Raw genomic sequence first — 18382 nt, 5'->3', positions numbered from 1 at the left:
ACACCCGGCCCGGCCTGACACGGTCTCATTGATGTCCAATCCGGCCCTCATAACAAATGAGTTTGACAGCCCTGGTATACAGAGACAGCTCATTGTACAATCTGTGAACAAGCCCTGAGGGTCAGTTGGAGAGCCAGTTTGGTGTAGTGGTTAAGTGTGTGGACTCTTATCTGGGAGAACCGGGTTGGATTCCCCACTCCTGCACTTGCACCTGCTGAAATGGCCTTGGGTCAGCCATAGCTCTCTTATCTGGGAGAACCGGGTTTGATTCCCCACTCCTGCACTTGCACCTGCTGGAATGGCCTTGGGTCAGCCGGAGCTCTCTTATCTGGGAGAACCGGGTTTGATTCCCCACTCCTCCACTTGCACCTGCTGGAACGGCCTTGGGTCAGCCAGAGCTCTCTTATCTGGGAGAACCGGGTTTGATTCCCCACTCCTCCACTTGCACCTGCTGGAACGGCCTTGGGTCAGCCAGAGCTCTGGCAGAGGTTGTCCTTGAAAGGGCAGCTGCTGTGAGAGCCCTCTCCAGCCCCACCTACCTCACAGGGTGTCTGTTGTGGGGGAGGAAGGTAAAGGAGATTGTGAGCCGCTCTGAGACTCTTCGGAGTGGAGGGCGGGATATAAATCCAATATCATCATCATCTTCTTCTTCTTCTTCCTTGGTTCTTCTAGCCTCGAAGTGACTCTTTTGACTGGTAGTTGCTCCACCAGGCTCCATACAGAGATATTTCCTAATTCTCTCACCTTTTAGCAGGAGTCGCCAAGGGTGTACTATCGTCCCTTAGTGACAGCCCTTCGCAGACTGATGCCGTTAGGTTTCTGATAGAGTCAAATGCTCAAAAATACAAAAATGCATACAAAGTGCTTTTGCGACTGGCGAAAGTGTGGCTTCCTTTGAGGGAAGACCCCGCGTGGGAGGTCAGAAGTAGAGCAGAACAGAAGGTGGGGCGGCTCTGGGGTTGACCCCTGTCCACGCTATCTTGGGGGTGCAGGAAAATCCACGTGACTGTAATGTGCCCCCTCACCCAGTTGATGGGCGAAGCCATATTTCTTGAATTCTCCCTTCTGTACAAGAACAATGGGGGATTATAAAGCATATGAAAATCTAACTGGATATAACCTCGGAGGAAAGTTTCAGTATATATCTGAAAGGCCTTCCTTGAGCATGTCTCTTGAGGAAGAAGACCGTCTTTGAAAAGGGGAAGGGAGGTTAATGGGAAATGGATTTCACTGAGGATCACCCCTGCTTCCTGGAGATAATCTTTCAGAGACCCTTCTGATAGTCGAAGTGCTTACATGTCGTGTTCTTTTCCCCCTGTGAGGTGGGAATCAGCAGTCAACCCTTCGGGAGATGGCTTCGTAATTATTTTCTCCGGCATAGCTGTTTGGAAGGAAAGAAGAGGAGGCTTGGTCTATGTGATTGATCTCTGCTTTTCTAGTACACGGTATCTGTGTATGATTAAAATGCACAATACACCCCACACATGCTGGGTCACAGGTATGCTACCTGAATTGTGCTACAAAGTATATTGAGAGGATCCTGAACAGTTCAGTGTAGTGGTTAAGTGCGCGGACTCTTATCTGGGAGAACCGGGTTGGATTCCCCACTCTTCCACTCGCAGCTGCTGGAATGGCCTTGGGTCAGCCATAGCTCTCATAGGAGCTGTCCTTGAAAGGGCAGCTGCTGGGAGAGCCCTCTCAGCCCCACCCACCTCACAGGGTGTCTGTTGTGGAGGAAGGAGATAAAAAAGATTGTAAGCCATTCTGAGATTCAAAGAGAAGGACGGGGTATAAATCTGCAATTCTTCTTCATTTGCTGTTTCCACTGGCAAAAGAAGGGTGGGATAAAACTGGCAGCTCCTTCTTACTACTCACAGTGAATGAACACTGTTAAAGATGAGTTCTCCTGATGTACCTCTGGCTGTGAGTCAGGAAGTGTACTCGTGACTTGGCGGGTATCTGTCATATCATGTATTTTGGCCTTAGACAAGGGGTCAGTTCAATACCAAGGGGATTAAGCTTTCTCCAGACTGTGCCGTGTCAAGCCTCAGATTAGGGGATTGCATGTTTTTAAAATGGCCCCTCAGGAGGTGGAAAACATTCCCCACACATTAGAAAAATAACGTCAGGGAGAAAGCAAGCTTGAACGTCCCCTGGCCCGACAAGCTAGTTTTCTGCTTGTCCCAGCTTGCTTTTCAAACACGCAGTCCACCATCTGAAAAAGGGCTTTAATTCGGCTGGTAGTTTGATCCAACTATGTTTTCGTTTTAAGAGTTATCAGCCCACCTCATTCCCCGAGATTGCAGGTGAGTATCCGTGTGGTGCTTTTGAGCTGTGGTGCTGGAGAAGACTCTTGAGAGTCTCTTGGACTGCAAGAAGATCCAATCAGTCAGTCCTAAGGGAAATCAACCCTGACTGTTCCCTGGAAAGTCAGATGCTGAAGCTGAAGCTCAAATACTTTGGCCACCAAATGAGAAGGGAGCCCTTACTGGAGAAGATCCTGATACTGGGAAAGAAAAAGGGGATGGCTAAAGAGGAGATGGCTGGGACGGCGTCGTTGATGTAACTAACAAGAATTTGAGCAGACTTCAGAGGATGGTGGAAGACAGGAGGGCCTGGTGTGACTTGGTTTATGGGGTCACAAAGAGTTGGACTGTGTGACTGAACAACGACAAAGTCGTGTTAAAATGAGGCTTGCAAATGTTGTGGGCGGGGGGAGAGCAAGGAGAAGAGGGGACCGCTGGCAATAAAAGCTAGTTCTGAAATATCTACCAAAGAAGGAATTGGATCTTGCAGATCTGTTCTGCAAACAGCAGTGCAAGAAAACTGCAACTTGTGCAGGACAAACAGGTCCTTGGAACCCGACATGTCATGATCACAGTTGCTGAGCAGGAAAGCCAGGTTCCTGTGCTTCTTGAATTGCGGCACAGAAAACATTTTTGCTACTGGTATGTTCGAGAAAAGAGAGAGTCCTTCAGGGACCAAGCGAGGATGGGAGGCCGGACCAGAATCTTATTGTCTCTTCCTGTAGTGCCGTGCAGTCTCTTGTACTTATCCCCGAATGGTCCCTCTCCGCCGGCAGCTTGAGCAGCAGCCGGGCAATCCATCTGGTGCCAATCGAGGCAGGTGGGTTTGGTATGATCCAGCAAATGGAATTATCATTGGTGTGTCATCACTCCGCTCTCAGTTCGGGAGGCAGTGGCAGCTGCGATACCTGCCAGCGATTTTTGGCAGCGTTTCATTTCCAGGCATTCTGTTTGTGTTAATCGAGGGAGACGTATCAAATGTGATTAAGACAGCTGGGGAAAGTCGTCTGTCTACAGATGCTCTTCGGGGGCTGAAGCTGCCTGTGGGTCCCTGAGGTCAGCATGACCGCTGGGCGTGCATCCAGCTTCTCTTCTTCTGCGGAGCTGAGCAGACTCTCCGGATCCTTTGGCATGAGTGCGCATGATGATGTTTGCATTCTGGTGCAGAGAAAGCCTCCAACACAGGTAACTGCATGGAGCCTATGGAGTTTGAACAACAGAAGAGGCCTGCTGGATCGGATCAGGGAGGGTCCATCTAGTCCAGCCTCCTGCCTCACACAGTGGCCAACCAGTTCCTCTGGAGGGCCAACAGCAGGGCAGGGAGGCTGAGGCCTTCATTAAAACATCAGAAGAGCCCTGCTGAGTCAGACCAGGGAGGGTCCATCTAGTCCAGCCTCCTGTCTTTCACAGTGGCCAGCTAGTTCCTCTGGAGGGCCAACAACAGGGCAGAGAGCCTCAGGCCTTCCCCTGAGAAGAGCATCAGCAGAGTCCTGCTGGATCAGACCAGGGAGGGTCCATCTAGTCCAGCCTCCTGTCACACAAAGTGGCCAACTAGTTCCTCTGGAGGGCCAACAACAGGGCAGAGAGGCCAAGGCCTTCATTAAAACATCAGAAGAGCTCTGCTGAGTCAGACCAGGGAGGGTCCATCTAGTCCAGCCTCCTGTCTCACACAGAGGCCAGCCAGTTCCTCTGGAGGGCCAACAACAGGGCAGAGAGGCCGAGGCCTTCCCCTGAGAAGAACATCAGAAGAGCCCTTCTTGGTCAGACCAGGGAGGGTCCATCTAGTCCAGCCTCCTGTCTTACACAGTGGCCAGCCAGTTCCTCTGGAGGGCCAACAACAGGGCAGAGAGGCCGAGGCCTTCCCCTGAGAAGAACATCAGAAGAGCCCTGCTGGGTCAGACCAGGGAGGGTCCATCTAGTCCAGCCTCCTGTCTCACACAGGGGCCAGCCAGTTCCTCTGGAGGGCCAACAACAGGGCAGAGAGGCTGAGGCCTTCCCCTGAGAGGAACATCAGAAGAGCCCTGCTGGGTCAGACCAGGGAGGGTCCATTTAGTCCAGCCTCCTGTCTCATACAGTAGCCAGCCAGTTCCTCTGGAGGACCGTGTTTTAGTGGCGCCCGGCTGCTTTCAATCCAAAAGTGGCTGGACGCCGCTAAAACCCCGAGCTCTTTGGAGGATTCCAACAAAGCCTCTGAAGAGCCAGGCAGCCCTGTACGATGACGTCACTTTGTGACGTGATTGTGCCACGCGTGCAAAATTGACTAGAACTGGTGAGGGGAGGCTCAGCGCAGGGAGCTGCTTGGAGCAGCAGAACCCCAAGCGCTGGGCCTGGGCATAAAAACATAGGGGAGGGACGGTGGCTCAGTGGTAGAGCATCTGCTTGGTAAGCAGAAGGTCCCAGGTTCAATCCCCGGCATCTCCAACTAAAAAGGGTCCAGGCAAGTAGGTGTGAAAAACCTCTGCTTGAGACCCTGGAGAGCCACTGCCAGTCTGAGTAGACCCTGGAGAGCTGGGGAGGGATGGTGGCTCAGCGGTAGAGCATCTGCTTGATAAGCAGAAGGTCCCAGGTTCAGTCCCCGGCATCTCCAACTAAAAAGGGTCCAGGCAAGTAGGTGTGAAAAACCTCAGCTTGAGACCCTGGAGAGCCACTGCCAGTCTGAGTAGACTTTTCTGGAGGGAGGGACGGTGGCTCAGTGGTAGAGCATCTGTTTGGTAAGCAGAAGGTCCCAGGTTCAATCCCCGGCATCTCCAACTAAAAAGGGTCCAGGCAAGTACGTGTGAAAAACCTCAGCTTGAGACCCTGGAGAGCCGCTGCCAGTCTGAGTAGACAATACTGACTTTGATGGACCCAGGGGGGTCTGATTCAGTATAAGGGAGCTTCATATGTTTATGTCTAACAGTAGCGTGTCCATGTTCAATCCATCCAGTTCTGCATTTTGTTTCATGCATTGGATGAACCCCCGAAAGCTCACAAGCTGAGCACAGAAGCTGAAGGCTCCACCTGCTGTGGCCTCCTGGCAGTGGTATTCCAAGGTACACTGCCTCTGAATTAGGAGGTAGCCAGTGGGCATTCTCCATGTATAGATCCTCCATACCAATAGATTGTATGGTAACCTTTAATCAGGGATTTTTGTTAGCGTTCCTTTGAAAAGGACATAGCAACCACCGAGATGTCCAAAGTTCCTCAACCTCGGAAACGCTGTTTGCTGTGCAGAAGCGCTCTGTGCATGCTACCCCCCCCCACCCTTTACGAAGATGTCTGTCTCATCCTGGAAGATTGCAGATTTTCTCTACCAGCCTTTGGCAGTATGCTTTTCCAACCTTGTGGTGACATTCCCCCAGTGTCTTTGGAGGGAGGGAGGTGTGAGAGAGCATAGTTTAAGAAAAAGAAGAATTTATACCCCGCCCTTCTCTCTGAATCAGAGACTCAGAGCAGTTTACAATCTCCTTTATCTTCTCCCCCCACAACAGACACCCTGTGAGGTGGGTGGGGCTGAGAGCTCTTGCAGCAGCTGCCCTTTCAAGGATAACCTCTGGCAGAGCAATGGCTGACCCACGGCCATTCCAGCAGGTGCAAGTGGAGGAGTGGGGAATCAAACCCAGTTCTCCCAGATAAGAGAGCTATGGCTGACCCAAGGCCATTCCAGCAGGTGCAAGTGGAGGAGTGGGGAATCCAACTCGGTTTTCCCAGATAAGAGAGCTCTGGCTAACCCAAGGCCATTCCAGCAGGTGCAAGTGGAGGAGTGGGGAATCAAACCCGGTTCTCCCAGATAAGAGAGCTCTGGCTAACCCAAGGCCATTCCAGCAGGTGCAAGTGGAGGAGTGGGGAATCCAACCCGGTTCTCCCAGATAAGAGTTCGTGCACTTCTCCACTACACCAAACAGGCTCTCCACCGAACAGGCGACAAACCACAGCCGTGGCTTCACTTCTTCATTTCCTGGAAAAATATTGCTCCCACTAACTTGGGACTTTTTGAAAAGTCAGAATTTCGAACAGGGAGATGGCTAAAATGCAGGAGGAAGAGGGAAAGGCATTCGTTTCCATGCATGCTGACAATAAACGAAACAGAACGGGTTATGAATGCTTCTGATCGACAGGCGCCATTTGTGGCCCTGTGGTTTGCCTCAGTGTTCTTGCAGGGGAACCTCAGTGCCCCCCGGAAGAACAAAACAAGAGGCCACACGAAGCCGCCCTTGCTTAGAAACTCATCTCCCCCCAAAAAAGTTCCCTGTCTTTTATTTAGTCCTTTCTTTTTCCTGGTAGTGCTGGCTATTTAATTTGGCGGATGCTAATCCCTGGCGGTCCTAATATTGTTAGCTTTAAGGGAAGTGGAATTTTATCATATTCTGAATTCTGCATTGCTTATATAAATCAGGGCTCTATCTGAGCCACCATATCTGATAGCTAAATGCTGGCCTGGCTCCCATGTGGATGCAAAAACACACACAGTAGGGCCAGCTACGGCTGTCGCTTCAGAGTTTGCAGACTTGGTGGTGGTGGGAAGCTCAATTTGTTTTCAAAAATCTATTTCTTCTTTTCTAAAAAAATCACACAACCCCCCCCCCCCACTGGTATGAGTGATGTCTGCACATAGGCACAAAAGAACAACCAAACACCCCCCTCCCAACCTCTGGAGTTTGGACTGTGTTCTCGGTTGCTGTAGCAACCCAAAATGGCAGCTGACATTGTGACGGTGGCCATCAGCAAGAGGAAGAGGAAGAGAAAGAAAGGGGGGGGGGGAGGTAGAGTCCTTGGAAAAGAGGAGAACAGTTTTGGAACGGTATGTGTGGGGGAGTGGGGTTAGCGGGAGGCAAATGTGGCCTACCGTCTCCTGCAAGTCTCTCACTGGCTCTCTTCTGGTTAGAAGATATTATTCCAGTCAGGAGCAATTGCACGACATAGGTTGGGCTTTGCATGGTTTACTTTGCTTCCATATTTCGGGTATTTGCAAGGGGAGGCAAAAGGCATGGAGGTTTTCCTGTAACCCTGAAGGGTAGAAATGAGATTTGGTTGAAAGGTTCCCGTGTTCGTGACCCGGATAACCCAGGCTAACCTGCTCTCATCAAATCTTGGGAGCTAGGCAGGGTCAGCTCTGGTTAGTCCTGGCATTGTACTTTTCTCCCGTTCTCACAATACGAGAACTCGTGGATATTCAGTGAAATGGCTGAGCAGGCAGGTTAGAACGGATAAAAGGAAGTCCTTCTTCTCCCAAAGGGTGATTAAACACATGCAATTCACTTGCACAGGAGGTGGTGGCAGCTACAAGCATAGACAGCTTCAAGAGGGGATTGGGTGAACATATAGAGCAGAGGTCTATCGGTGGCTATTAGTCACAGTGTATTGTTGGAATTCTGGGGCAAGTGATGCTCTGTATTTTTAGTGCTTGGGAGGGGCAACAGTGGGAGGGCTTCTAGTGTCCTGGCTCCACTGATGGACCTCCTGGTTTTTGTCCACTGTGTGAAACAGTGCTGGACTGGATGGGCCATTGGCCGGATCCAACATGGCTTCTCTTTTGTTCTTGTTGGAGACTGCCAAGGAAGTCTAGGGTCACTGTGTCAGTCTCTTGCAGGGGTGGCCAAACTCTGGCTCGGGAGTCACATGTGGCTCTTTCACACATATTGTGTTGCTCTCAAAGCTTCCACTGCCTCATCATTTGTCTCTTTAAATCACTTCTGCAAGCCAAGCCAACCAGTAGCTTGGAGAATGCATTTAAAGTTAAGGTTGCTTTCTTTCCACCTCTCCCCATCTATTTGTGGCTCTCAGACATCTAACATTTATTCTATAGGGCTCTTACATTAAGCAAGTTTGGCCGCCCCTAGTCTCGTGCCTTGAAAACGGCCGCCCCCCACGCACACAACACACATTCCAGGCAGGACAGATGGCGTGCCCTTGTGTGTTCATTCCCAGCTCCTCAAATTGTTGTGTTTTGGGATATTCCGTCAGTTTACCATCTGTTTGCCCCTCACATTGAACTGGGAGAGGGAGTCCATGGGGGAGCTTCTAATTTTATCCCTTTTGTCATTTAGCAAACATATTAAATGTATCCTACCAAGAATAGGACAATTGGCTTTTAAAAATAGACTCAATTAGAGGAAACGCATTTGTTAATTTGCCCCTGCTTGTCCTTGGGGACGGGGACGGGTGGGTATTCTGTTTAGGGACGTTTCCTTGTTTTATTTCTTCTCTTTGTTACCTACTTTTTTTTTTTTAAAGAGAGAAGTAAACGTCACAATGCCATTTTTACTTTTTTTAACTTCTAGGATTTGAACGGCCAAGCCAAGGAACTGTGTCCACGGCTCTGTCACCTCAAAAAGGGCCCCACCGGCTATGGGTTCAACCTCCACAGCGAGAAGTCCCGCCCTGGGCAGTTCATCCGGTCAGTCGACCCAGATTCGCCAGCATCGAAAGCGGGACTCAAAGCACAGGATAAACTCGTGGAGGTAAGCAAAGGGGTTTCCAGGTGTGGCGAGGCCCGGGGACCAGACCCCATGGTGGTCATGCCTTCAAAAGCACCATCCCTGGACTTTTCCCACTCTGGCTACTAAGTGACCACCGTGGCTCTTCTCACATCTGGGATTATAGGAAGGCATGTGAATTTGAGTCTCTGTTTCCCCTCTGAGAGAGACAACGCGGGCACCAGTAATCTCACATGGATCATTCACAGTTCGGCTTTGGGACACAAGAGCAAAACTGTAGCCCCTTTACCGAGCTCGCTGTTGCCACAGTCAAGATATTTTTGACAGATCCAGTTGGGCAGCTATGTTGGTTCGAAGCAGCAGAACAGACTTTGAGTCCAGTGGTACCTTTAAGAAGAAGAAGATATCGGATTTATATCCCACCCTATACTCTGAATCTCAGAGTCCCAGAGCGGTTACAAGCTCCTTCCCCCCTCCCCCCCCCCAAAAAAAACTGATACCCTGTGAGCAAAGTTTCCTCTAAGCTGCAGAGTCTTGTGAGCAAAAATTCTACGTTGTGAGCTACTGGTATTACAGTTGTGAGCTACTGGCATTAAAGTTGTGAGCTCCTGCATAAATTATTGTGCTCTGGGGTCATCCTTCCTGAGCTAAGACAAAAATATGTGAGCTGGAGGCTAAAAATCTGTGAGCTAGCTCGCGCTAACTCAGCTTAGAGGGAAAACTGCCTGCGAGGTAGGTGGGGCAGAGAGAGCGTTTACAGCAGCTGCCCTTTCAAGGACAACTCCTACGAGAGCTATGGCCAACCCAAGGCCATTCCAGCAGCTGCAAGTGAAGGAGTGGGGAATCAAACCTGGTTCTCCCAAATAAGAGTCCGCGCACTTAACCACTGCACCAAACTGGCAAACAAAAGTTTATGCAAGGTATGAGCTTTTGTGTGCTACGCACACTGCTTCAGATACATAGAAATGATTTTTGACAGAAGGCAGAAAATGCAACGGAGCCCCATTTTTAAAATAAAAAATAAAGTAAAATAGAAAACAAACAAACGAGAGCCAGTTTGGTGTAGTGGTTAAGTGCACAGACTCTTATCTGGGAGAACCGGGTTGGATTCCCCACTCCGCCACTTGCAGCTGCTGGAAGGGCCTTGGGTCAGCCACAGCTCTCTTATCTGGGAGAACCAAGTTTGATTCCCCACTCCTCCACTTGCAGCTGCTGGAATGGCCTTGGGTCAGCCAGAGCTCTCTTATCTGGGAGAACCGGGTTGGATTCCCCCCTCCTCCACTTGCAGCTGCTGGAATGGCCTTGGGTCAGCCAGAGCTCTCTTATCTGGGAGAACCGGGTTGGATTCCCCCCTCCTCCACTTGCAGCTGCTGGAATGGCCTTGGGTCAGCCAGAGCTCTCTTATCTGGGAGAACCGGGTTTGATTCCCCACTCCTCCACTTGCAGCTGCTGGAATGGCCTTGGGTCAGCCAGAGCTCTCTTATCTGGGAGAACCGGGTTGGATTCCCCCCTCCTCCACTTGCAGCTGCTGGAATGGCCTTGGGTCAGCCAGAGCTCTCTTATCTGGGAGAACCGGGTTGGATTCCCCCCTCCTCCACTTGCAGCTGCTGGAATGGCCTTGGGTCAGCCAGAGCTCTCTTATCTGGGAGAACCGGGTTTGATTCCCCACTCCTCCACTTGCAGCTGCTGGAATGGCCTTGGGTCAGCCAGAGCTCTCTTATCTGGGAGAACCGGGTTTGATTCCCCACTCCGCCACTTGCAGCTGCTGGAATGGCCTTGGATCAGTCATAGCTCTGGCAGAGTTGCCCTTGAAAGGGCAGCTTCCATGAGAGCTCTCTCAGCCCCACCCACCTGTTGTGTCTGTTGTGGTGGGTTAAGATAAAGGAGATTGTAAACCACTCTGAGTCTCTTGACTCAGAGAGGCTTACAATCTCCTTTATATAATCTTGACTCAGAGAGAAGGGTAGGGTACAAATCTGCACTTCTTCTTCTTCTTCTTCTTCTTCTTCTTCTTCTTCTTCTTCTTCTTCTTCTTCTTCTTCTTCTTCTTCTTCTTCTTCTTCTTCTTCTTCTTCTTCTTCTTCTTCTTCTTCTTCTTCTTCTTCTTCTTCTTCTTCTTCTTCTTCTTCTTCTTCTTCTCCTTCTCCTTCTCCTTCTTCCTATTATTTTTCCTTTAACACAGCATTCAACAGCTTGCAACCTGGGCCTCAGTGTCCCTCATAGCCGGGCCAGTCCTGTGATTCAACAACCCCACCTTCACCCCCACCCCCTCCCCCCCCCTAGCAAATTTTAGTACCCAGAGCAGGGAATGATTGAGACAAATTAGGTCACCCATTCAGTTCCGGCTTACAGAACGGAGGAAGTCATATTAAAACCTCTGGTGGAAGCAGAGACTTGAAGGAGGTGGGGCTGGGGGGGGCCTTATTGCGGTTCCAGAAAATATGCAACACCCCCCCCTCCCCCCCCTGCTGTGACCTTTGCTTGCTCCTGCCGCATTGACACGTTGTGCAGCCACACCGTGCCAGAATTTGCTTTTGTGGCGCTGCATCCGTTTGCTCCTGGCACCTGAATCTTTAATGCGCCCGCAGCTGCACCTGGGCATAAGCGAGGGAACGAGAGAGAGGCCTTGGCGGAGGGGGGGGGGGGCGGAGAGAAGACCAGCCTTCTTTCTCTGGCTGCTCAGTGTGTCACCGATAGGGGCCGGTCATGATTAATTTAGCCACCCCTGGCGCATTTCCTGGAGCCACAAAGAGGGAAGAGAGTGACCTGCGGAATCCAGAAACCCGATCCAAGCGCAAGGGCATGAATGTTTGATGCTCCGCAGGGAGCGTCATCAGTGGAGGGGTTTTGCCTCTCTGGGAGGGGCATGTTTTGTTTGGTCTGTTCCTCCCCCTCCCCAGGGCGCCGCTTTGCGCTCCACCCGTACACAGCAGTGCCAGGAACAACTTGAAAATATGCACATTAACAGGCGGTGGCGATGGGCACGGGGAGAAATGCCACGGCCTGTCTCCAGGGCTCCGAGAGGGCTAGAAATGAGGGGCTCAGCTGGCATCTCTCCAGCCCTTTCTTCCTGTTGAGCTCTTGCTTGGTCTTGCTCGACCTACAGGGAGGCCTCTGAGGAACCTCCGGTTAAAGCGTTGCTAGGAAACAGAGGCCATCGAAAGAGCCGGCCTGCGGTTTTGTATTCCCAGGTGCTCTTTTGGCCTTTTGCGAGAGTTGTTTATGGGAAATCTCTGGTGAAAACGGGACCTGCTTTCTGTCCCTGGAGCCCAATGACTTGGGTAGGCCTGGACTTCTCTTAGCTCCTGCGTCGCCAGTCCCATCTTGTTGGAAGCCTTGCTGGTGTAGGGTCCACCCCAAGGGGCCTTTTCCAAGGAGGAATTTGGGTACTGCTCAGGTTACTTGCAGTAACTGCAGTCCTAAGCTCTGCTCACGACCTAAATTCGATCCCCGGCGGAAGCTGGGTTTTCAGGTAGCCGGCTCCAGGTTGACTCAGCCTTCCACCCTTCCGAGGTCGGTCAAAGGAGTCCCCAGCTTGCTGGGAGGAAAGCGTAGATGACTGGGGAAGGCAATGGCAAACCACCCTGTAAAAAGTCTGCCGTGAAAACGTTGTGAAAGCAACGTCACCCCAAAGTTGGAAATGACTGGTGCTTGCACAGGGGACCTTTCCTTTCCTTTCCTTTCCAGGTTACTTGCCTCTAGGGTGTGGGTGGGTGTGTGCATGCACTGCAGATAGGTTTGCCAGGTCTGGGCTGGAAAATACCTGGAGACTTTGGAGGTGGAGCCAGGAGAGAGGAGAGGGTGGGGTTTGGAAAGGGGAGGGGCCTCAACATGGTCCAATGCCCTAAAGCCCACCCTTCAAAGCAGCCGTTTTCTCCAGGGGAGCTGATCTCTGCCAGCTGGAGATCAGTTGGAAAGGCAGGAGATCTCCAGGCCCCACCTGGAGACTGAGAAAAACGTAGGAGGCTGTGGAAAATTACTGTGCAAAGAACAATTACAACTCGTGCAACACAGCTTAATAAAAGAATTACACACTCTCCACAAACATTATATCAGCGCTTCATTGCACTCTGCTACCTTTCTGTAGCTTTTTCAGGTGCTTTAAAACCACGTTAATATCCAGCGGCCTCTTTAAGACCAACAAAGTTTTATTCAAGGTACGAGCTTTTGTGTGCCCGCTCGCTTCCTCAGATACCTCTGTGTGTGCATTTCAGATACCTCAGCGGTGCATGATTGTGCACACAAAAGCTCATACCTTGAATCAGGGCTTGCCCTTCTACTAGGCATACTAGGGGACAGTTTAGGGCGCCAGCCTTTAGGGGACGCCGAATTGGGTGCCCCATGTGACTCGGTCATGCTATCAATGTGGGAGGAGGACAGCAGAAGTTAGCCTTGTCTGGGGTCCCAGACAGTCTAGGGCTGAAGAAGAAGAAGAAGAGATTGGATTTATATCCCGTCCTCCACTCAGGGCGGCTCACAATCTCCTTTCCCTCCCTCCCCCACAACAGACACCCTGTGAGGTAGAAGAAGATACTGGATTTATATCCCACCCTCTACTCCGAAGAGTCTCAGAGCGGCTCACAATCTCCTTTCCCTTCCTCCCCCACAACAGACCATGTGAGGTAGATGAAGATATTGGATTTATATCCCGCCCTCCACTCCAAAGAGTCTCAGAGCGGCTCACAATCTCCTTTCCCTTCCTCCCCCACAACAGACACCCTGTGAGGTGGGTGGGGCTGGAGAGGGCTCCCACAGCAGCTGCCCTTTCAAGGACAACCTCTGCCAGAGCTATGGCTGACCCAAGGCCATGCTAGCAGGTGCAAGTGGAGGGGTGGGGAAATCAAACCCGGTTCTCCCAGATAAGAGAGCTGTGGCTGACCCAAGGCCATGCTAGCAGGTGCAAGTGGAGGAGTGGGGGAATCAAACCCGGTTCTCCCAGATAAGAGTCCGCACACTTAACCACTACACCAAACTGACTCTCCAACACCAACTGACTCTCTGGCCCTGCCTTGAATAAAATGTATTTCTTGAGTCGGACTTGGCAATCCTAGACAGACCCGATCTGAAGGAAGCAGACCCGTTTGTTCAAGTCTGGCCTCCCATCGCTTTCGCAACAGCCCTGCAATTGTAGTCCACAGTGCGGTCCTAAGAAGAATTGCTTCCTCCTGAGCCCAGCAAGATCAATGGACTTGGAAGGACACAGCTCTGCTTCGGATGGACCAGTCAGTGTGGTCAGCCCCGTCTTGAGGATGTGGGTGGGGGCAGGGGGCTGAACCGGAGAGGTCCTGCCGAATGCATTTGGGGCTCAGGTGAGATTCGAATAAGGAACTTCCCTGGTTCCAGCACTGTATTTTGTTTTTACAGGGCGCATCATGATGAACTGAGGTGGCTGCTTTTCATTGTCAGCTGACAATTAGCCCCTGTACATGAAGGAGAGGATCATTATTCAGCCTGACAAAGGGCTGGCCATTGTTTGCCCGGGCGGCTGGTCTCCAGTGAATTCTCCCTTTGTCTGTATTTGAAACAGCCTGATCGCTTGCCCAGCTATTCCCTCCGCTTTGCCCCAGCAACCAACCCCTTTCCCCTCTTTTCTAAACACACGTGCATGTTTTTTACAAAGTACATTTTCATTAACAAAATAAGGCCTGGTGCTTCCTTTTACTAAAAATGTCGGAGCTGGGAATCTCTCTCCCCTGCTCTGTTTGGCCGCAAGATTTTTAAAATCTGGCACGTTGATTTAATCTTGGCAGCTGTGTACGGAACAGGGGAAGGGTTAACTCCTATACATTGACAGATTCAAGTGAGAAGCCATGTTGGTCTGAAGCAGGGGTGGCCCAAGTTGCCACATGGAATAAATGTTTGAGAGCCACCCACAAGATGTAAATGTCAGGTGTTTGAGAGCTGCAAGAAAAGGAAGGAAGAAAGGAGGAGGAGGAGAAGATGATACTGGATTTATATCCTGCCCTCAACTCCGAATATCAGAGTCTCAGAGCGGCTCACAATCTCCTTTATCTTCTCCCCCCACAACAGACACCCTGTGAGGTGGGTGGGGCTGAGAGAGCTCTGACAGAAGCTGCCCTTTCAAGGATAGCTCTGCAAGAGCTATGGCTGACCCAAGGCCATTCCATCAGCTGCAAGTGGAGGGGGTAGGGAATCAAACCCAGTTCTCCCAAATAAGAGTCTGTGCGCTTAACCACTACACCAAACAAAATTTGGCTGGCTTGCCACCAGAACTAGGAAGTCACTTGTAGCTCTGAAGGGTAATAGCTAGGCATTTTCTTTCTCTCTCTCTTAGTTGGTAGTTTTTAAAATGTTTAATCCCATTATAAACTGTATGCATGTTTTATAATTGACTGTAGCAATTTTACCTCTGTTCTCTCAGCACAATTTCTATCCAATATGGCTTCTCTTGTGACATTGGTTTTATCTGTATTGTTTTTTGCTGGCTTCTGCTGTGAATAAACTTGAGTAAAGTACATCAAACTGGTTTGGAAGGAAGGAAGGAAGGAAGGAAGGAAGGAAGGAAGGAAGGAAGGAAGGAAGGAAGGAAGGAAGGAAGATAGATGAAGGGGTGGGAGGAGGGAAGAGGGAGGGAGAGGTGGAAAGAAATCAGCTTTAACTTTAAATGCATTCTCCAAGCCTCCAGCTGCCTTGCCTCAGAGAAGTGATGTAAAGAGACAAAGGCCTTCTCCAAGCTGGCTGATGGAGTGCGGGGGGGTGGGGGGGCTCTGAGAGCCACACAATATGTGTGAAAGAGCCACATGTGACTCTCGAGCTGCAGTTTGGCCACTCCTGGTCTGAAGCAATAAAACAAATTTTGCGTCACCTTTAAGACCAACAAAGTTTAATTCTGGGCATATGCTTTCGTGGTCAAACTTTGAATTACTTTGTGGGTTTTAAAGGTGCCAATGGAGTCAAGCTTTGCCCTATATATTGTATCAGTCATCAGTCTAGGACAATTCAGATTTCCCCACACCTCTGAGGACCTAGCTTTACAACTGACCGATATCTTTGACTGCCACGGCTTCCTTCTAAAGCATCCTGGGAATTGTAGTTTTGGAGGGATGTTGCTCTCCGACCCTGCCTGAGCTAAAGTTCTCTGGTTTCCCTGGGCGGAAGGAAGGACCGTAGAACCAGCAGTAGATTTAGTCATTCTGAAGTTTGCAAAACAAAAGCCGAGTTCTGCTTCTTTGCTGTCGCTCAGCTTGCGCTTAACCCAGACAGCATATTCTATCTCTATTTTTTTCCCCCTTTAAAATATCTTTCCTCCTCTGTTTGTGCTAGTCGCGGTCTACATCTTGCGCAAGTGTTGCCGAAGGTACACTTTATAATAGTAATGACTCTTGATGCTGATATTCTTTAAATTCTGTAATTGATTGATTATGGCATCTTACATCACTTGCTGTTAGCCTTTTTGCTATGTTTCCTATCTTTTCTTTTCCTTTTTATACATAATGTGACTGTTATGTGCTTATCCAACACGGTTTACAGCTTGTTTACACATACTTCTTACTCAGCTATAGTCGATATTATTTACTACGCTGCAGTGTTATTTACCTCCTTGTTCCTTTGCATTCTTGTTTGTTTTTTGTATTGGAAAACGCCAATAAATTGTTAATTACCAAAGAGGAGATTGGATCAACATATGGAGCAGAGGTCCATCAGTGGCTCTTAGCCACAGGGTATTCACTGCCACAGGAGGTGGTGGCGGCCACAAGCATGGCCACCTTCAAGAGGGGGTTAGATAAAAATATGGAGCAGAGGTCCATCAGTGGCTATTAGCCACAGTGTGTGTGTGTGTGTGTGTGTATATTTGGCCGCTGTGTGACACAGAATGTTGGACTGGATGGGCCATTGGCCTGATCTAACATGGCTTCTCTTATGTTCTTATGTATTGTTGGAGCTCTCAGTCTGGGGCAGGGATGCTCTGTATTCTGGGTGCTTGGGGGGCACAGTGGGGGGCTTCTAGTGTCCTGGCCCCACTGGTGGATCTCCTGGGTTTTTTGGCCACTGTGTGGCACAGAGTGTTGGACTGAATGGGCCCTTGGCCTGATCCAACATGGCTTCTCTTATGTTCTTATGTTTGGGGCAGGGATGCTCTGTATTCTTGGTGTTTGGGGGAGGGCAACAGTGGGAGGACTTCTAGTGTCCTGGCCCCACTGATGGACCTCCTGATGGTGCCTGGTGTGACACAGAGTGTTGGACTGGATGGGCCGTTAGCCTGATCCAACATGGCTTCTCTTATGTTCTTATGTTCCTGTGTTCTCTCTCTCCTTCAGGTCAATGGGATCAACGTGGAGGGCATGAAGCATTCGGAGGTTGTGGCCCACATCAAATCCAAGGAGAGCGAAGCCAAGTTACTGGTGGTGGATCCCGAGACAGACGAACACTTCAAGAAACTGGGCATCGTTCCTACCGAGGAACACGTCAGAGGTGAGGCTGCCTGTGCCAAGAATTGGCTCAGTGGTGAAGAGCAGAAAGGAGAGATGGAGCTCTGTGCATTTCGCACTATGGCCAGTAGCCATGCATTAGGTCCTTCCCGCCCCCATATCTGTGCTCCTGCACGAGATGCAGTAAAACGTTAGAAATGTCAGCTGTGGGTTATTCCCTCCAAAAACATGGATCAGTGAAGAAGAAGAGCACTGCAGATTTATACCCCGCCCTTCTCTCTGAATCAGAGTCTCAGAGTGGCTTACCATCTCCTGTATCTTCTCCCCCTACAGCAGATACCCTGTGAGGTGGGTGGGGCTGAAAGGGCTCTCCCAGCAGCTGCCCTTTCAAGGACAACTCCTGCCAGAGCTATGGCTGACCCAAGGCCATTCCAGCAGCTGCAAGTGGAGGAGAGGTGAATCAAAGAAGAAGACTTTAGATTTATACCCCACCCTTCTCTCTGAATCAGAGTCTCAGAGCGGCTTACCATCTCCTGTATCTTCTCCCCCCTCAGCAAATACCCTGTGAGGTGGGTGGGGCTGAGAGGGCTCTCCCAGCAGCTGCCCTTTCAAGGACAACTCCTACAAGAGCTACGGCTGACCCAAGGCCATTCCAGCAGCTGCAAGTGGAGGAGTGGGGAATCAAACCCGGTTCTCCCAGATAAGAGTCCGCACACTTAACCATGACACCAAACTGATGTAGGGCATTAAGGGGTAGGAATGGGCATTTAACAAAAGGCATTGGCTTGGCTGGTCTCTTGACACCACGGGGAGGGGGGGGGGTTCAGTCACAAGCAAAGGGCGGTCATTTCCTGAGACAGAAATAATTAGTCCTGCTAATTGGCACTTTTACCCACGGTCCTTGCTGCTTTGAGCCAGCAACAGAAGTCCCCCCCCCGCTGGGGCATCGTAGGGGGGCAGATCACCGTGTTCCACTAAACACCCCCCCCCCGGCCTTTCCTCCATGGCTGAGCTGAATGAAGAGCTCTGTGTCTCTAACCCAGCTGTTTCTTATCTAAGCGACTTTCTTGTCTCCAGTGCTGGATTGTCTTTTCCTGGCCTTCAGCAGAGAGAGGAATCCAAAAGAACGACTTGGAACAATTCAGAGATGGGGGGTGTGGGGTGGGGAGAGAGACTGGTTTCAGATGCTCCCGAGCTAACCAGAGATAGGAGCCAGGGATGCTTTCCTTCTTGGCACGGGGGATAATCGACCCTGTTGTTCTCCTCTCGA

The 18382-nt window shown here is 50.5% G+C and overlaps 1 protein-coding gene across 2 annotated transcripts in view; it reads left to right on the top strand.

Moving 5' to 3' along the window:
• The window catches only part of NHERF2 (NHERF family PDZ scaffold protein 2), a 104852-nt gene that overhangs the window by 79764 nt on the left and 6706 nt on the right, over positions 1-18382 (top strand). For both annotated transcript variants that reach the window (XM_060260893.1, XM_060260894.1), the window contains exons 3-4: positions 8567-8746; positions 17002-17155. In XM_060260893.1, the coding sequence (XP_060116876.1) occupies positions 8567-8746; positions 17002-17155 (334 nt within the window). The remainder of the gene's footprint in view (positions 1-8566; positions 8747-17001; positions 17156-18382) is intronic.

The sequence above is a fragment of the Heteronotia binoei genome, chromosome 20, assembly GCF_032191835.1.
Source record: "Heteronotia binoei isolate CCM8104 ecotype False Entrance Well chromosome 20, APGP_CSIRO_Hbin_v1, whole genome shotgun sequence".
Classification (NCBI taxonomy): Eukaryota; Metazoa; Chordata; class Lepidosauria; order Squamata; family Gekkonidae; genus Heteronotia; species Heteronotia binoei.
This window is presented reverse-complemented; position numbering and strand designations above follow the sequence as displayed.